This window comes from Monodelphis domestica, chromosome 7 (genome assembly GCF_027887165.1).
Source record: "Monodelphis domestica isolate mMonDom1 chromosome 7, mMonDom1.pri, whole genome shotgun sequence".
Lineage (NCBI taxonomy): Eukaryota > Metazoa > Chordata > Mammalia > Didelphimorphia > Didelphidae > Monodelphis > Monodelphis domestica.
Genome location: NC_077233.1, coordinates 286,016,552 through 286,033,538, shown reverse-complemented (window position 1 = coordinate 286,033,538; position 16,987 = coordinate 286,016,552). Strand labels below are relative to the sequence as shown.

The following is a 16,987-nucleotide window of genomic DNA, read 5'->3' as shown; positions in this document are numbered from 1 at the left end:
TCCATCAGTTCTTTCTCATGAGTCCTTCAAACAGTCTGATATCATTGTATTATGGAAAATAGCAAAGTCATTTTGCAGCTTTTGCAAGCCCTCTTGACAAATGACTTCAAATTGTTCTGCCCTCAGAGACCTTACAAATTCAAATTCTGGCCTCTAATACTCGCTACCAAATTAAACATTTGTTTTAGTTCCAACACATACCACCTACACTGGTTCTTTCCCAAGGGACATCTTATCTTAAGAGAATTTGTTTTACAAAGAATCTTGATATGGATCTCATGTGGTCTAATAATATTTTTTTCTGTGGGAAACCTAAATACATGTGAAGCATCTTTCTCCAAATTAACTAACTCTCTGTTTTTCTACTGTCAAAGCTTCTCTGCATATGAAATCATCTAATTGTTTAACTAACTCCTCAGACAGCTAGAAATAAATTTCCAGATACTACTTCCTACTGTTATATCACAGATTTTTGAGTAATCAAGTTTAATAATTCATAAAATACTGAGCAGTTTGCCTGGGTTTTATTCTCTTCATTTTCACTTTATAGTTCAATTCTTTTTAGCCATCTTGTAATATGCTTGATCTTACCTCCGAATCTATTACTATTTTATATTTTTACCACCTTCCCAAGACGTGTCACAATACTCTCACTATATACATCAACCTCAATTTTTTCAAGTAGTTATAACACAAACATCCTATCTAAAGTCTGTAGAAGAGTCTGTTGAAGCTGATGTTACATACATATTTGCAACATATGTGGCCAGAACTCTCTAAGTTGCAAGGAGGTACCAACTTGTATTTTTAGACTGTTTCCTCACCCAGGAGCTCCATATTTATATTTGTTTTTATTTTACAACCTTAAAGTTGAAAGAAATTAATTCATACTATTCGCTGGAAGGTCAAATACTGAAGTTGAAGCACAAATAGTTTGGCCACCTGAGGAGAAGACAGGACTCATTAGCAAAGAGCATGACACTGGAAAAGACTGAGGCAATAGGAGAAAGATGGCAGAGGATAAGAGGGATAGATAGCAGCACGGAAACAACAAACATAAACTTGCAGACTTTGAGAAATGGCGTAGGAGAGAAGGTCATGAAGAGTTGGAACAACTGAATGATTGAACAACAATAAGTTTTCTAATTTTAACTGCTTGGAAATGTGTTAAAATTTGAGATAATGGAATATGAATGAACCATACAGTTCAAACTCTTATACAAAACATTATATCAAATTACATTTAAAAAAAGAATGTATCCATATACATATGTGTGTATATATATATACCTAGAGACGTCTCCCTGGACAAAATAAGTTCCCTAATAACATTTGGCAATGAGAAAACTAGGTAGCTCACTGGATAAATAGCCAGGCCTAAAGACAGGAGGTCCTGGGTTCAAATCTGGCCTCAGATACTTCCTAGCTGTGTGACTCTTGGCAAGTCATTGAATCCCCATTGCAGAGCCTCACCACTCTTCTGCCTTGGACACAAAAACATAAAGATGTTCATCTTACAGAAGTCATACAAAGTCATACCTTCCAAACTTCTGTTTCTTCATGTGATCCCATGCTGCCCGGGTCACTTGGAAGGATCCCCGCAAATGAACTTTGTGGATTATATCTAAAATAATAAATGGTTATTGTTATTAAGTAGCTAATTGTCAAAACCTGAAAGGCATTTGATAAGCAAGACCCGAATAATGGTTATTTGTAGAAAGTTCACTTCATCTAAAACTCAAAATCCCTTTTATATACCCCACCTGTTACATCTACCACAAACTAGATATAATACCACAATCTTTTATTTTTTTACTTATTTTATTATATTTATTTTTACTGTATTATATATCCTCTATTAAATATGTTTATTAAATCACACTCCTCTAAATGATTTATTTAAAACACATATGCACGGCCATAATCGTCCTAAGTAAAGCATCGCCTTGCATTTCATGGGTATGCAAGTTTCCACTAAGACATAAAATTGATGGTCCTATATGTCTGACAATTCCGTTGACACAGAAGGCTCCTCAGCAACAAATGATCGCCAAATCCCAGGACCCCGAGCACGGGCTGCACAGAGCAGACGGTGCCTACTCTGACCTGAGATAACCCAGAGCTACTACAGGAGGCAACGTGCGATCTGAGCCCTTATCTGGCTCTGAGAGGGGTGTTAACAGTAACTACACTCCGCGAGACCCTTCAAGCTGAGTGATCGAGGCGACACGGGAGTTCAGGGAGGCACTAGATCAGGAGCGCACGCCCGAGCCAGTCCGGCCAGCACTTTAGGAGTGCTTCCATGTGCACTGGGTGAAGTGGTAAGAATAGTCAGAAGACAACAACTGTTTCTGACCCTAAAGGAGCTCACAAACACCCTGCTATAAGCAGTACAAGCACAAAAATGGCAAATCTTCCCCAGTAATATTTCACATTAAACATTATGCAATGACGTTTAAATGCAGCCAAGTCTTGAGAAAAAGAAGCGATGCTGAAACGTGAAGGCAAAGACGCAGCGCTCTCCAGGCACTGAGGCCGTGGTGTGAGGCCCAACTCCAAGTACCCCGCTGGTGGGTGTTATAGCTAATGGCGTCCCCTGGTGCCACTGCGCAACGCCCCCTTGGAAGGAGGAGCTGGGGGGGCTTACATGGCAGTGAGCGAAGGAGAGGGCTCTTTGCTTCTGCCCTTAGACTGACTGACTCCCTGGTCGGGCATTTGGCAAGCAGCAGCGGAGCACCAGGAGCCTCGCTGGGCTGAAATCTGGCCTGACCTTCCTTGTGAGGAAGGCTGAGACCTCCCTCTGCTGCCCTCCAAGCCTCTCCCCACTAATCAGTGCTGCGGACTCTGCTGCGGAGCCTCCAGACCAATTCTATTGGTTACAGCATCCAGATCGAAGGTTCGGAGCTACGAGCAACAGCAAGAGGGCCCCTTGGCTGCCCCACTGGGCTGGGAGGGGCGCGATATCTAAAAGCGATGTCGGGCCAGAACGAGGTTGGAAGGAGACAAAACACGGCCTGCAGCAGTTGATATTTGATTCTGGAGGTGACGAGGAGCCCGTGGAATTCAGAAAGGAGGGCAAGTAATCTGTGCGTTACGAAATCACTGCATTTGGCAGCTGTGTGGAGGCTCATTCAAGGAAGGAAATACCTGAAAAGCGTGTCATTAGGAGGCTATTACAGTACACCAGATGAGAGGTGATGAGCACCTAAACTAGGGTGATGGCAATCAGCACAGCTAGCGAAAGACCTGAATTTCAGCTTTATTAAGCTACATCACTGAAGGAAACCTTCCCAACAATACTTATTAAGCTTAAGAATCATACCTTGACTGTCCCAAATTTGCCCCATTTTATACTTTTGGAAACCCTACTGCTTTAGGAACCGCAAGAGTCTAAACAAAAAATAATCAGCATTAAGTGTGCTAGACATACAGTACACACAAACACACACACAGGCCTAGAAAATTTGGAGGACGGAGAAGACAAAAAATGGAAAGGTACAAATCTCATTTGGGTAACTTTTGGCAGGAGATTTAGAAGCTTTAACTTTTCCTGATTTAGGGGGGAAAAAAACTACTTCAAACTGTTCATCACCTTTACCAGTAAAAAATGTTCATCACTGAATTATTTCATTTTTTCTTTGTATTTTGTAATGAATATGAAGAGGGAAAAATGTCTGGTTTTGTTGTTGTTTTTAAATCCAGTTTCATAATTTTAAAGGGTAAAGTGAATAAGAATATACCAATGGAATCTATTTAAACAACTTACCCCAGTCTTCATCACTTATCCTAACAAAGGAACGGTCTCTCAGGATCCTAAAGAAACAAAATTGGATGGAGATGGGGAAAAGTTTTCAAAGTGAAAAATAAGTGAATCTAAGTTATATCATAATGAAGGGGGGGAAAGGCATTACTCACCCAGCATTGTTTATAACAATATCTGTCAAAAAAAAAAGTCACAATATTAGATGTATGCATACTAATCTGCATCTGATTATAACTTTAAAACTCATTTGTGCCTGAAATAATATCCAATCAGCTAGATGGCACAGTAGATAAAGCACTGGACTTGGAATCAGGAAATTTCATCTTCATTAGGTCATATCTGGCCTGATGTTGTAAAACTGAGCAAATCACTTAGCTCTCTTTGCCTCAATTCTCCATGTATAAAATAAGCTAGAGAAGGAAATGGCAAAACTCCAGTATCTTTAACCAAGAAAATCCCAAATTGGATCATGAAGAGTTGGACATGATTGAAATGACTGAATAACACCACCCTTCTGCCTTATTCTAAACTCTTGTGTCTGATGACTATTTCACTAATCCCTATTATAATTCCATTCACTTTCTCTCAGTAATTTCCCCTGAATCAGCACACACACCTATCTTTGTCATTTTACATTTCAGTGACAATCATCAGTCAGCCTCTCACTCAATTTGTTCAACTAGAGAACGGAACCAGAGAAAACAATTTTGTGTTTCCAAGTTGGTAACCTGGCAACTTGATAATAAACACATTAAAATAAACAGACTGCAACATACTATCTTCCTATCAAATCTTCATGTTGCAAGAAGATGGCAAAATTTACATCATGATAAAATTTTTATCTCAAGCTGGTTCTCTATTTCAGGCTAGAAAACTTCTGACCCATCTCTCCTCTTCTGCCAAGTAATATATAAATAGTAATTTCAGGCCAAAATATTAAATAATCTCTTGGAATTTTTGTTTAAAAATCTCTTTCCAAAAAATGTTAAATAAGCTTTCAAAATTCAACTAGCTATCAGATTTTACTTGCTATTTAGAATTTCCAGTGACAACCCTCCCTATTCACTAATTCAACAACTTTTAATAAGCATCTATTCTGAAGAACACTATACTAGATTGAACTAAACTCACTATACACAGTTCAATATTCTCCTACTGCAAAGATTTTGTTTCATTTGAATCTGTCATTGAATCCATTCATCTAAAAGAAAACTCTTTGTCATCTTTATGTCTACTTTCAGACTGTCATCTTTTTCAGTATTTTTCTGTGCTCATTTGAGATATGTATAAATTGTCACTATGTTGCACAAACAAGGTCAAGTTATCCTTATTAATATTAACAGGATAACAAGAGAATGTTAAGTTGATGACTTTTTTTGGACTAACAAGCATTTAAGCATTTGCAGAAAATAAACATTTATATTAATTTCATATAGCTAAAAAGTCTGATCCTTTGGGATGAACTTCAGAGTGTAAAAAAATAAAATAAACATGGAGATAAAATGAAGAGTAATTTGAGAAATATAAGAAGCATTGTTTTAATTATAAACTAAAGAAACATCACCTATTTTTCCAAAAGCATCAAGTGCAGTCTTCACAACCTTCTCTCCAGCTTCCACAGAATCTGAAAGAAAAAAGGTGCAAATGTCAGCTTATTTCACAAATATCTTCCAATATAAGTATAGCAGTATACGGCTGACATATAAATCCAAACCATGCCCAAGGAGAGTACATTTTTAATGGTAAAAATTAAATGAGAATACAAATGAATTAGCCCTAATGGAAAAAAGTATAAGAAAAGAAATTGAAAAATATTGTTCCATATTACCAGTACAGAACAATTTACACTTATTTAACTACACCATCGGTTACGTTTAATCAAAGAGCAATCCCAAAAAGTTCTAAAACCCTTTCCTATCCCCCTAAAATTTTAAAGGGAATTTGATTTTTATACTCAATGAAAATAGAATTAGTTTTTGAAGGGATTCTCATCACTGCTTTTAGAAAATAAGTTTGATCCTTAAGCATCTCCAATATTAAAAAGAAAAAAGTTTCTACTAGGGCTCATAATTTAATTTTCTATAAAAGATGAAAGATTTTAACAACTATGACAGCAGTAGTGAAATTTTTTCATTAGGTACTTCTAGTATAATAATATAAATGAAATTTCTTCTTATAAATGAAACAGAGGACAAAAGTTAATCTCTTCCCCATAAGCTCAAAATTCAAGGACCACATCTGAGACAGCCATGAATTGTAACCCAGAAAAATCATAGGCTTCAATAGTTGAGAATTCTTTCCGAACTATCAGGTATCTAGTCAAATTAGATGGACCCAGTTAAAAAATGTTTATAATCCAAGGTATTTCTCTTCTGAAAAGAGTCACTTTGTGAGTTTTGACACACACAAAAAGGTAACTTTTAATTAAATATTTCTATGCTTAAAATAAACAAAAATAGAAGAAAATTATTTTCAAAACACCTACCATAGTTGGCCACAGCTTTTCCCCCTCTCTTTTTTATTTCTTCAACAACATTATCAGCAGCTGAGGAACTTCTTCCCACTCCTTTGAAGTCCCCTCCTAAATCATTCACTGTAAAGTAAAAAAGAAACATTTCCTCAATTGTTTCTCACAAAAACATATACTAAATCTATCTAGCTGATTGGTTTTTTTTAAGCCATACTTGCCCTCAATATGGGAATAAATGTTGATTAAGCATCTACTATGTGGAGCGAAAGGCTTTACAAATATTGGCTCTGAGAACTGAAAGGAAATGTACCACCACCCTCCACCCCTTTAGAAAGAAGGATCTAAAACAATCAGATGATGTTAGTTGGTTTTTCTAAACTGCTTCCGCTTCCTTTTTAAATTTTAGTTACAAGGAATGGCTCACCGCACTTGAAAAGAGAAAGGTTACATTGAGAAATGATGGCAGGGGTAATTAAGAAATACTCAGAGCACACCAACCATCCTCTGTATAAACATAATAAAACGAAAACACCTCAAAATGAATCCTGGAATAGTGACACCAAAAGAAGACAAGGGTGAAGCAGTGCTCTGGCCCAGAAGAGTAAAGAGAGATAATAATAACAAGGAGGGCCCATCTCACTGGGATAGGTGAGGAGAACACAGTCCAACACATCAAGTGGACCACAGAAGCAAAAAAAAAGGCAAATAGACAGGGGAAAGAGTACAGCTAGACTCCATCCACATTCAGCAAGAAGTGAGCAAAAACTAATACGAAATGGTATTGGCAGCAGTAGGAAGAACATGGCCCAGCACAATCTAGCTGTAGCACCATCTTGGGGCAATCCAGTTCAGGTAGCAGTGAGAGGAACTCAGCCCAACAAAATTCAGCCTGGGGGTGTTGGTGAGGAGAAAAGGGCAGAATTCAAGACAACACAACAAAAGCATCATCTGAATGAAATAGCTACAAACCTCCCCACAGCAGGCCAACAAGGCATCTCTTCTGAGTGCTCAATCTAGGACCCAAGACAGCTGAGCCACCGCAGGAACTGGAATAGATGACAGTACAAGCTTGGGACAGTATTCCCTCCACCCTAGGAATGGAGCTAAGCTTCAACATGTAGGTAAAGTAAGGGAAAAAGCTCCCTTCTACCAAGATGAGCAAAAGATATGGGGAAAAAAAGTGAGGGGAAAATTATTTATGACCAGAATGCATGCTCAAAATAAGACAACAATACAAAAATAAAAATAAAAATAAATAAATAAAAGCATGTGAAGCTTCAAGGCAAAATATGAATAGATGTCAGACCCAAAAGAAACTCTTGGAAGAACTCTAAAATAGAATCAAAAAATAAATAATAAAAGATTTAGAAGAAAAATTAGAAAATGATAGAAAAAAATCAATAACATACTAAAAACTCACTGAAAACAGCTCCCTAAAAATGTAAATAGAAAACCTCAAATAAGAAAATAACTACCCCAAAAAAGAAATATAAAGCCTCAAAGAAGAAAATGGCAAGCTAAAAATTAGAATTAGACAAATAGAAGCTAATGACTCTATAGAGATAGCAAGAAACAATAAAACAAACTGAAAAATGAGGAAAATTTAAAATATTTCACTGGAAAAACAACTGACCTAGAAATCAGATCAAGGAAAGATAACCTAAGAATCACTGAATTGCTTGAAAGCCACGAACTAAAAAGAGTCTGGACACCATATTGAAAGAAATTATCAGGGAGAACTAACCTGATATTCTTGACTAAAAGGAGAAAAGAGAAATTGAAAGAATTCATCAGTCACCTCCAGAAAGATATCCCAAATTTAAAAATCCCAAGACTATAACAGCCAAATACCAAGACTCTCAGGCCAATGAGAAAATACTGCAAGCAGCCAGAAGAAAAAAGTAACAGTTCAAATATTACATAGCCACTGTAAAGATTACATAAGACCTAACAGAGTCTATATTAAAGGACATAAGCAAAGAATATAATATTCAACAAGGCAAAGGATCTAGGACTATAATCAAGAATCACCTATGCAACAAACTGAGTAGAATCCTCAAGGGAAGAAATAGATTTTTAATGAAATAAAGGTCTTACAGGCATTAATTATGACAAAATCAGGGCTAAAATGAAAATTCAATGATCAAATTTGACACTAAAGAGAAACAGAAAAAGCTCAAGGGACTCAATGGGGTTAAACTAATCATAAGAAAGTAATAACTAGGCTACTTATTATATCTACAATACAAGAGATACCTAGGCAATCAAGAAAAACAATGGGGTTAAACTGATTAATTAATACATAAGAAGATAATAACTAAGATACCTAAGATATATTTGATATCTGAAGTACCTAAGGTTCCTGAGGTATTTAGGATACTTAAGAACTTGATCACTGTTAAAGCAGTGAACAGAAGCATATAGAGAGAGCACAGAAGAATCAGTACAGTGGAGGAGGAAGTAGGGGGATGAACTCAGGGAGGTGGTAGTCAAAAACAAAAGCATCTATGAAGAGGAAAAAGCTGAAAAAAGTCAAAGAAGTATAAATGAGGAAAATAAGATGGAATGAAACACAGTTATTAATCATAGCTGTGAATATGAATGGGACAAATTCACCCATAAAATGGAAAAGGATAGAAAAGTGGATTAAAAGCCAAAATTCCACAATACAACACATTTATAGCAAGGAGTCACACACAAAGTAAAGATAAAGGGCTGGATCAGAATCTATTATGCTTCAGCTAAAGATAAAAAAGCAGGGGTAGCAATTATGATCTTGGATGAAGTGAAAGTGAAAGTTATCTCATTAAAAGAGATCAGGAAGGAAATTACCTCTTTTTTTTTTAATCCTTACTTTCTGTCTTAGAGTCAATACTATGTATTGGTTCCAAGGCAAAAGAGTGGTAAGGGCTAGGCAATGGGGATCAAGTGACTTGCCCAGAGTCACACAGCTGGGAAGTGTCTGAGGCCAGATTTGAACCTAGGACCTCCTGTCTCTAGGCCTGGCTCTCAATCCACTGAGCTACCCCGCTGCCCCCTGAAAATTGCCTCTTAATAAAAGGTACCATAGTCAATGAAGTAATAGCAATATTAAATATGCATGTACCAAATGGCATACCATCCAAATTCCTAATGGAGAAGTTATATGAGTTACAAGAAGAAATAGACAATAAAACTGTATTAGTAGGGGACATTAGCCTTCCTTTCTCAGAATTAGATAAATCAAACCAAAAATAAACAAAAAAGAATTTAAGGAGGAGAATAAAAAAATATTTTAAGTTTAATTGATGGAGCTCTGAAGAAAATGAATGGAAATAGAAAGACAGACATACCCTTTTCTCAGTAGAACATGGCACCTTCACAAAAAAAAAATTGGTCATACAATAGGACATAAAGACCTCACACCCAAATGCAAAAAAGCAGAAATAGTAAAAGCATCCTTTTCAGAATATAAAACTATAAAAATTACAATCAACAAAGAACCACAGGGGAAAAAAAGATTAAAATTAGGGAACTACTGTGACCAAAACACCAGGGACAGTAAGAAAGTACTATATAAACCAAAATATTTATAATAGCACATTTTCTGATAGCAAGGAATAGGAAACAAAGTAGATGCCTACTGACTAGAAAATACTTAACCAAATGAATGTAATAGAACATTATTGTGCTATAAGAAATAACAAATATGAACAATAAAGAGAAGCATAGAAAAACTTATGTGAACTAATGAAGTAGAGTCAAACAATACATATAATATAAACAGAAAGAATAACCACCAAAAAAAGTTGCAAATTTATGAAGAACAATCATAGCTTGAAAGAAAATATGAGAAGGCTCCTTTGAAGAAGTAAAAGGTCCACAAGTGTTGTATATTGCATATATTTTCAGACTTTTTCAATGTGTTGACCAGTTATACGATTTTTTTTTCCTCTTCTTTTTTCTGTTTGTGTGTGGGAGGGGAGATTGGGTTTTTGGGGTTGTTTTTTTTTTTTGGCCTTTAAAAATCCTACTAGTTATGTAGGACAGTTCTCTGGGAGGAGGAAGGAGAAAGATACTGGGGGTGATTTAAAAAACGAAACTTTTTTTTAATGAAAATGAGTCTTACAAGGTGGGCCCTACAGCAAAGAAGCCCTAATATTAAGGGATTTACATAACATCTTTGGAACTAATGATGGCTTAATAATTAAGTCTTGTTTTTTAATAAGCTCTTTCTTCTATAATTCTATAAATTATGTGTTTGCAAAATCAATCTTTGTATATTAGTTGTACCATAAATACATTTTTCCCAGTCGTCCTGGATGGCAGCTATGGTCAAGAGAAGTGTGAAAAATCCCCCAAAGCATACCTAGGATTTTTCATATTGACAGTTTCTGGCATAGTTTCTGTCCTTAAGCATATGTGTACAATTATGATAGAATTTATTATTTTTCCATTTGGCATTTCAAATCACCATCACTGATTAACTATTTTCTTTTCTTCTTTCATTCTTTAAAGAAATGAGTTTTTAAAGCACAGATTGGATGTTTATCTCCATGGCAATGTATTCCTATTGCTAACCTCACTACAAGAAATTCTGCAAACATACCCTGTAAAGAAAGGAAAGCTTATATTAACCTTTTTGCAATAAGATTATGAAAAAATTAATTTTGTATTTGCTGTATAAAGTGTCCATTTTCATAAAAATATTTAAATAATAGGAAAGAACTAATAGAAAATTTCAAACTCAAAATAGACACTAGTCCAGTTTTCTTTTAATGATCTTTTTAAGTAGAATGAAAAAAAAATGCAAATGTTTAGTGAGACCTATTCAATTTTTACATGATGCAAGACTACCCCCAAGTGGCAATAACATAGAATGCAACCTAACTTGCTTAGCAGCTTTGGTGTCTAGTTAAGTAATTTATTAGGATTGATAGCATATATTTTTTAAAAAAGAAATTCCAAGAGAATACTCAATAGAGATCCAACAACAGATCCAACAAAATTAGCATGACTATTCAGTTATTCCATTATTAATACAATGAAGTCACACTGTTTAGAAACTTAGCCACAGAAACATCTGTTATTAAATGCTTGGGTAGTATAATTCTATTATTGTGAGCAATAAGAGCAAGTTCCTGGTAGCTGCAGCTCCCTCTAACATTCTCCTATACCAAACTGCCTATTTACACGAACAGAAACTTAATGAAAGGTAACTTACCGGCTATGCCCATGTTACTAGGTTAAGGCTAGGAATGGTTAGGAACTATAAAGAATTACTGTAAATGTACTGTTTGGAGTCTTTTTCCAAACTTGCCATTCTAGTCTCTTTGCCCTAAGGAAAATACACTCGTATGTAGCAGAAATTCAAACACTGGGGGTGAGGGGAAAGAAAGTGCCACGAATATAGCCACAGTTATGAACATGAACTCTAAAAATATCAGTAAAGATTTGGTTATTTTCAAGGTAAGACTGAAACCCACAGTCAAAAGCATAATGTTTAATATTTGTCATACCAGGGGAATCTGCCAGCATATGAGACACAAAAATAATCATACCCTTTGACCCAATAATCACATCTTCAAGAAACAAAATATCCAAAAATCATCATTAATTAGAAATATGTATTATCTATAGAAATGTACATACAAGCATTATATAGTGACTAGTAAAGAACTAGAAAAAAACTAGAAATCTAACATTTGTTGAATGACTAAATAAACTATAATATATGTGACTTATTACAATGCCATCATTGAGAAACATACAAAGAATTTAGGAAAGATATATATAAAGTAATTTAAAGTGAGGAAAACAGAATGGTACAAGTAGAATGACCACTGGCACTTCCATTAGAGAACCTGAATGCAAATCCCACCTCAGATGCTTACTGCCTACATAACCTTGGGCAGATTCTTCATCTGTGAAATGAGTAGGTTGGCCCAGATGGCCTGTGAGGTCCCTTCTAGCTCTCTATGATCCTGTGAAACTGAAGAATAAAATAAACACATGCACTGTGTCCATATGAAGAGAAATGTACATACAAATATAGCAATGACTAAAAAGAGAAGGAAGAGAATAGAAAAGTAACTAATCAGCACCTACAAACATATTGTACAAAGAAATGCATTTTCAAATAGCTTCAAGTATATTTGTTTATCTTGTTTAAAACTAAGTCTATAGTCATTTTTTTCTTAAAACGATTTTCCACAAATATTTTGCAACTAGAGAAGAAACTTTAGGTGGCAGAGGAATGATATCTTTTTTTTTTCATTTTAAATTTTTCATTTTTATTTCATATTTTAAATTTTCTTTTTCACCATATTTTTACTTAACATTGATCTACATGTGACCAAATACTTAAATCAAATTTTATAATAATATATTGTAAATATCCCATAAAAGAAAAAAATGCAGACTTCTCAGGTACAAAGGGACAGCCAAAAAAATTTACAGATTTTCCAGATTGTGGGGAAAGTGGGGGGAGGCACTGCACTTCAACCCTCCACAATGTAAAAGGGAAATCTATACATATGTGTGTGTGTGTGTGTGTGTGTGTGAGTGTAAAAATATGCCCTGCATGTTTCTATTTCTCTATTCTTTTTCTGGAGGTAGACATTGTTGTTATTTAAATTTCAAAATTCCTGTTGGATGCAGTGTTCTCTTGTTTTCTGTTATTTCCCTCTTTGTTATTTCAGGCAAGTCTTTCCATGTTTTTCTAAAGTCAACCTGATCATCATTTTTTTAAAAATTTATTTAGTCAATTTAGAACATTATTCCTTGATTACAAGAACCATATTATTTCCGTCCCTCCCCTCCACCCACCCTTCCCGCAGCTGACATGCAATTTCACTGGGTATACATGTGTCATTGATCAGAACCTATTTCCATGTTGTTGATGTTGGCACTAGGATGCTCATTTAGGGTCTACATCCTCAATCATATCCCCTCGACCCATGTATTCAAGGAGTTGTTTTTCTTCTGTGTTTCTACTCCCAGTTTTTCCTCTGAATGTGGATAGTGTTGTTTCTCCTAGATTCCTCCAAGTTGTTCAGGGTCACTGCATTCCACCAATGGAGAAGTCCATCACCTTCGATTGTACCACAGTGTGTCAGTCTCTGTGTACATTGGTCTCCTGGTTCTGCTCCTTTCGCTCTGCATCACTTCCTGGAGGCCATTCCAGTTCACATGGAATTCCTCAAGTTTATTATTCCTTTGAGCATAATAGTATTCCATCACCAACATATACCACAATTTGTTCAGCCATTCCCCAATTGAAGGGCATCCCCTCGTTTTCCAATTTTTGGCCACCACAAAGAGTGCAGCTATGAATATTCTTGTACAAGTCTTTTTCCTTATTATCTCTTTGGGGTACAAACCCAACAGTGCCATGTCTGGATCAAAGGGCAGACAGTCTTTTATCGCCCTTTGGGCATAGTTCCAAATTGTCTTCCAGAATGATTGGATCAATTCAAAACTCCACCAGCAATGCATTAATGCCTGGACTTTGCCACATCCCCATCAGAATTCATTACTTTCCTTTGCTCCCATGTTAGCCAATCTGCTAGGTGTGAGATGATGCCTCAGAATTGTTTTGATTTGCATCTCTCTGATTATAAGAGATTTAGAACACTTTTTCATGTGCTTATTAATAGTTTTGATTTCTTTATCTGAAAACTGCCTATTCATGCCCCTTGCCCATTTATCAACTGGAGAATGGCTTGATTTTTTGTACAATTGACTTAGCTATTCGTAAACTTGAGTAATTAAACCTTTGTCAGAGGTTTTTATGAAGATTGTTTCCCAATTTATTGCTTTCCTTCTGATTTTAGTTACATTGGTTTTGTTTGTACAAAAACTTTTTAATTTGATGTAATCCAAATTATTTATTTTGCATTTTGTGACTCTTTCTAAGTCTTGCTTGGTTTTAAAATCTTTCCCTTCCCAAAGGTCTAACATGTATACTATTCCGTGTTCGCCTAATTTACTTACAGTTTCCTTCTTTATGTTCAAGTCATTCACCCATTCTGAATTTATCTTGGTGTAGGGTGTGAGGTGTTGATCCCAACCTAATCTCTCCCACACTGTCTTTCAATTTTCCCAGCAGTTTTTATCAAATAGTGGATTTTGGTCCCAAAAGCTGGGATCTTTGGGTTTGTCATAGACTGTCTTGCTGAGGTCATTTACCCCCAGTTTATTCCACTGGCCCTCCTTTCTGTCTCTTAGCCATTACCACAATGTTTTGATAACCGCTGCTTTATAATATAGTTTGAGATCTGGGACTGCAAGTCCTCCTTCCTTTGCATTTTTTTTTCATGATTTCCCTGGATATCCTTGATCTTTTGTTCTTCCAAATGAACTTTGTTATGGTTTTCTCTAATTTAGTAAATAAATTAATTTGGGTAGGATTGTCATTTTTATTATGTTAGCTCGTCCCACCCATGAGCAGTCAATGTTTTTCCAATTGTTTAGATCTAGTTTTAACTGTGTGGAGAGTGTTTTGTAGTTGTGTTCATATAGTTCCTGTGTTTGTCGAGGCAGATAGATTCCTAAGTATTTTATATTGTCTAGGGTGATTTTTTTTTAAATCCTTACCTTATGTCTTGGAGTCAATACTGTGTATTGGCTCCAAGGCAGAAAAGTGGTAAGGGCTAGGCAATGGGGTTCAAGTGACTTGCCCAGGGTCACACAGCTGGGAAGTGTCTGAGGCCAGATTTGAACCTAGGACCTCCCATCTCTAGTGTAAACCTTAAAATTTCTTAGACTTATAAATGTTGGAAACTTCACCATTGGGAAATTTCATACTTGAAAAATTTCCTACTGAGAGTCTATTGGAATGTGAAGCCCCTTGGCATGGGAGGTTCTTCTCCTCCCTACTTAAGATTACATTAGGACAGAAACCTTTTGCTGAACAATGGAAAGGGCTTTGACCTATGCTTAAGCATAGAACAGGAAGTTCTTTGAGTCATGATTGATTTTAGAACTGATACAATAGAGATACTTGGAATGACAGAACCAGGTCTTGGAACTTACAATCTCCACCCTACTCAGGGTAACAGGATTTAGGAAGGACTGCAGCAAAGGATCAAGATTTAATTATTTGAGAATATGACCTTCAACATACATGTGCAAAGCCACAGACCTCTGGGCGGTCCTGGGTTAAGCTAGAGCCACCATTGGCACAGGGAAGACATGGACAGTGATTGGTAGATGTGAGAACTGAGGGGAGGGAACTTGGATGGTTTCCTTAAAGATAGCAGGGTCTGAGGACTAGGGAGGTTGGTGAAGTTTTGCTCTGAGAGGTTGTGCTCTGAGAAGCTTGCTCTGAAGGAAGCTGGAGGTGGAGGCCCCTGAGACTGTTTCTCCATTTTGGTCACGTGAGTGATAGGGACTGATCTCTTTTCTTTGCCTCAGCTATCTAAGGGCTTGGGCCTTTTGGCCCAGCCTAAACAGAGGGGATATTTAAGCCCTATTTCTTTCTCTCTCTCTCTCTCTCTCTCTCTCTCTCTCTCTCTCTCTCTCTCTCTCTCTCTCTCATACCTTTCTTCCTCCTGTTTGTAATTAAAAACTCCATAAAAGGTTGACTGCTGACTTGAGTTTCATTTAGGAATTACAGAGCTGAATTCCTTGGCACCCTTAAATTAATATATATCAGTCTTTTAAAGTGATTTCCTTGTCACACTAGGCTGGCTCTCAATCCACTGAGCTACCCAGCTGCCCCCTAGGGTGATTTTGAATGGAATGTCTCTTTCTAATTCTTGCTGCTGAAATGGGTTAGAGATATATAAAAATGCCGATTACTTTTTGTGGGTTTATTTTGTATCCTGCAACTTTGCTAAAGTTGTTGATTATTTTGAGTAACTTTTTGGTTGATTCTCTAGGATTCATTAAGTAAACCATCATATCATCCACAAAGAGTGATAGCTTGGTCTCCTCATTGCCAATTTTAATACCTTCAATTTCTTTTCTTCTCTAATACTTACTGCTAGTGTTTCTAGTACAATGTCAAATAATAGAGGTGATAATAGGCATCCTTGTTTTACTCCTGATCTTATTGGGAAGGCTTCTAGTTTATCCCCATTGCAGATGATTTTAGCTGATGGCTTTAGATATATACTGTTTATTATTTTTAGGAAAGGCCCTTCTATTCCTATACTTTCTAGTGTTAATAGGAATGGGTGTTGTATTTTATCAAAAGCTTTTTCTGCGTCTATTGAGATAATCATGTGATTTTTGTTGGTTTGCTTGTTGATGTGGTCAATTATGTGGATGGTTTTCCTAATATTGAACCATCCTTGCATTCCTGGTATGAATCCTGCCTGGTCATAGTGAATAGCCCTTGTGATGACTTGCTGGAGACTTTTTGCTAGTATCCTATTTAAGATTTTTACATCTATATTCATTAGGGAGATTGGTCTATAGTTTTCTTTCTCTGTTTTTGACCTGCCTGTCTTTGGGATCAGTACCATGTTTGTGTCGTAAAATGAATTTGGTAGAACTCCTTCTTGGCTTATTCTGTCAGTTTGTTTAATATTGGGATTAGGTGTTCTTTGAATGTTTGATAGAATTCACTTGTGAATCCATCAGGCCCTGGGGATTTTTTCTTAGGGAGTTCTTTGATGGCTTGTTCAATTTCTTTTTCTGATATGGGGTTGTTTATGGAATTTATTTCTTCCTCTGTTAGTCTAGGCAATTTTTATTTTTGTAAATATTCATCCATATCACCTAGATTGCCATATTTATTGCCATATAATTGGGCATAGTAGTTTTTA

The 16,987-nt window shown here is 36.2% G+C and overlaps 1 protein-coding gene across 2 annotated transcripts in view; it reads right to left on the bottom strand.

Annotated features, from left to right (window-relative positions):
• Positions 1-16,987, bottom strand: part of HSD17B4 (hydroxysteroid 17-beta dehydrogenase 4) — a 135,437-nt gene that overhangs the window by 98,522 nt on the left and 19,928 nt on the right. For both annotated transcript variants that reach the window (XM_001378174.5, XM_016423750.2), the window contains exons 3-7: positions 6,249-6,356; positions 5,328-5,387; positions 3,916-3,937; positions 3,767-3,813; positions 1,540-1,624 (exon numbers count right to left, since the gene is read on the bottom strand). In XM_001378174.5, the coding sequence (XP_001378211.3) occupies positions 1,540-1,624; positions 3,767-3,813; positions 3,916-3,937; positions 5,328-5,387; positions 6,249-6,356 (322 nt within the window). The remainder of the gene's footprint in view (positions 1-1,539; positions 1,625-3,766; positions 3,814-3,915; positions 3,938-5,327; positions 5,388-6,248; positions 6,357-16,987) is intronic.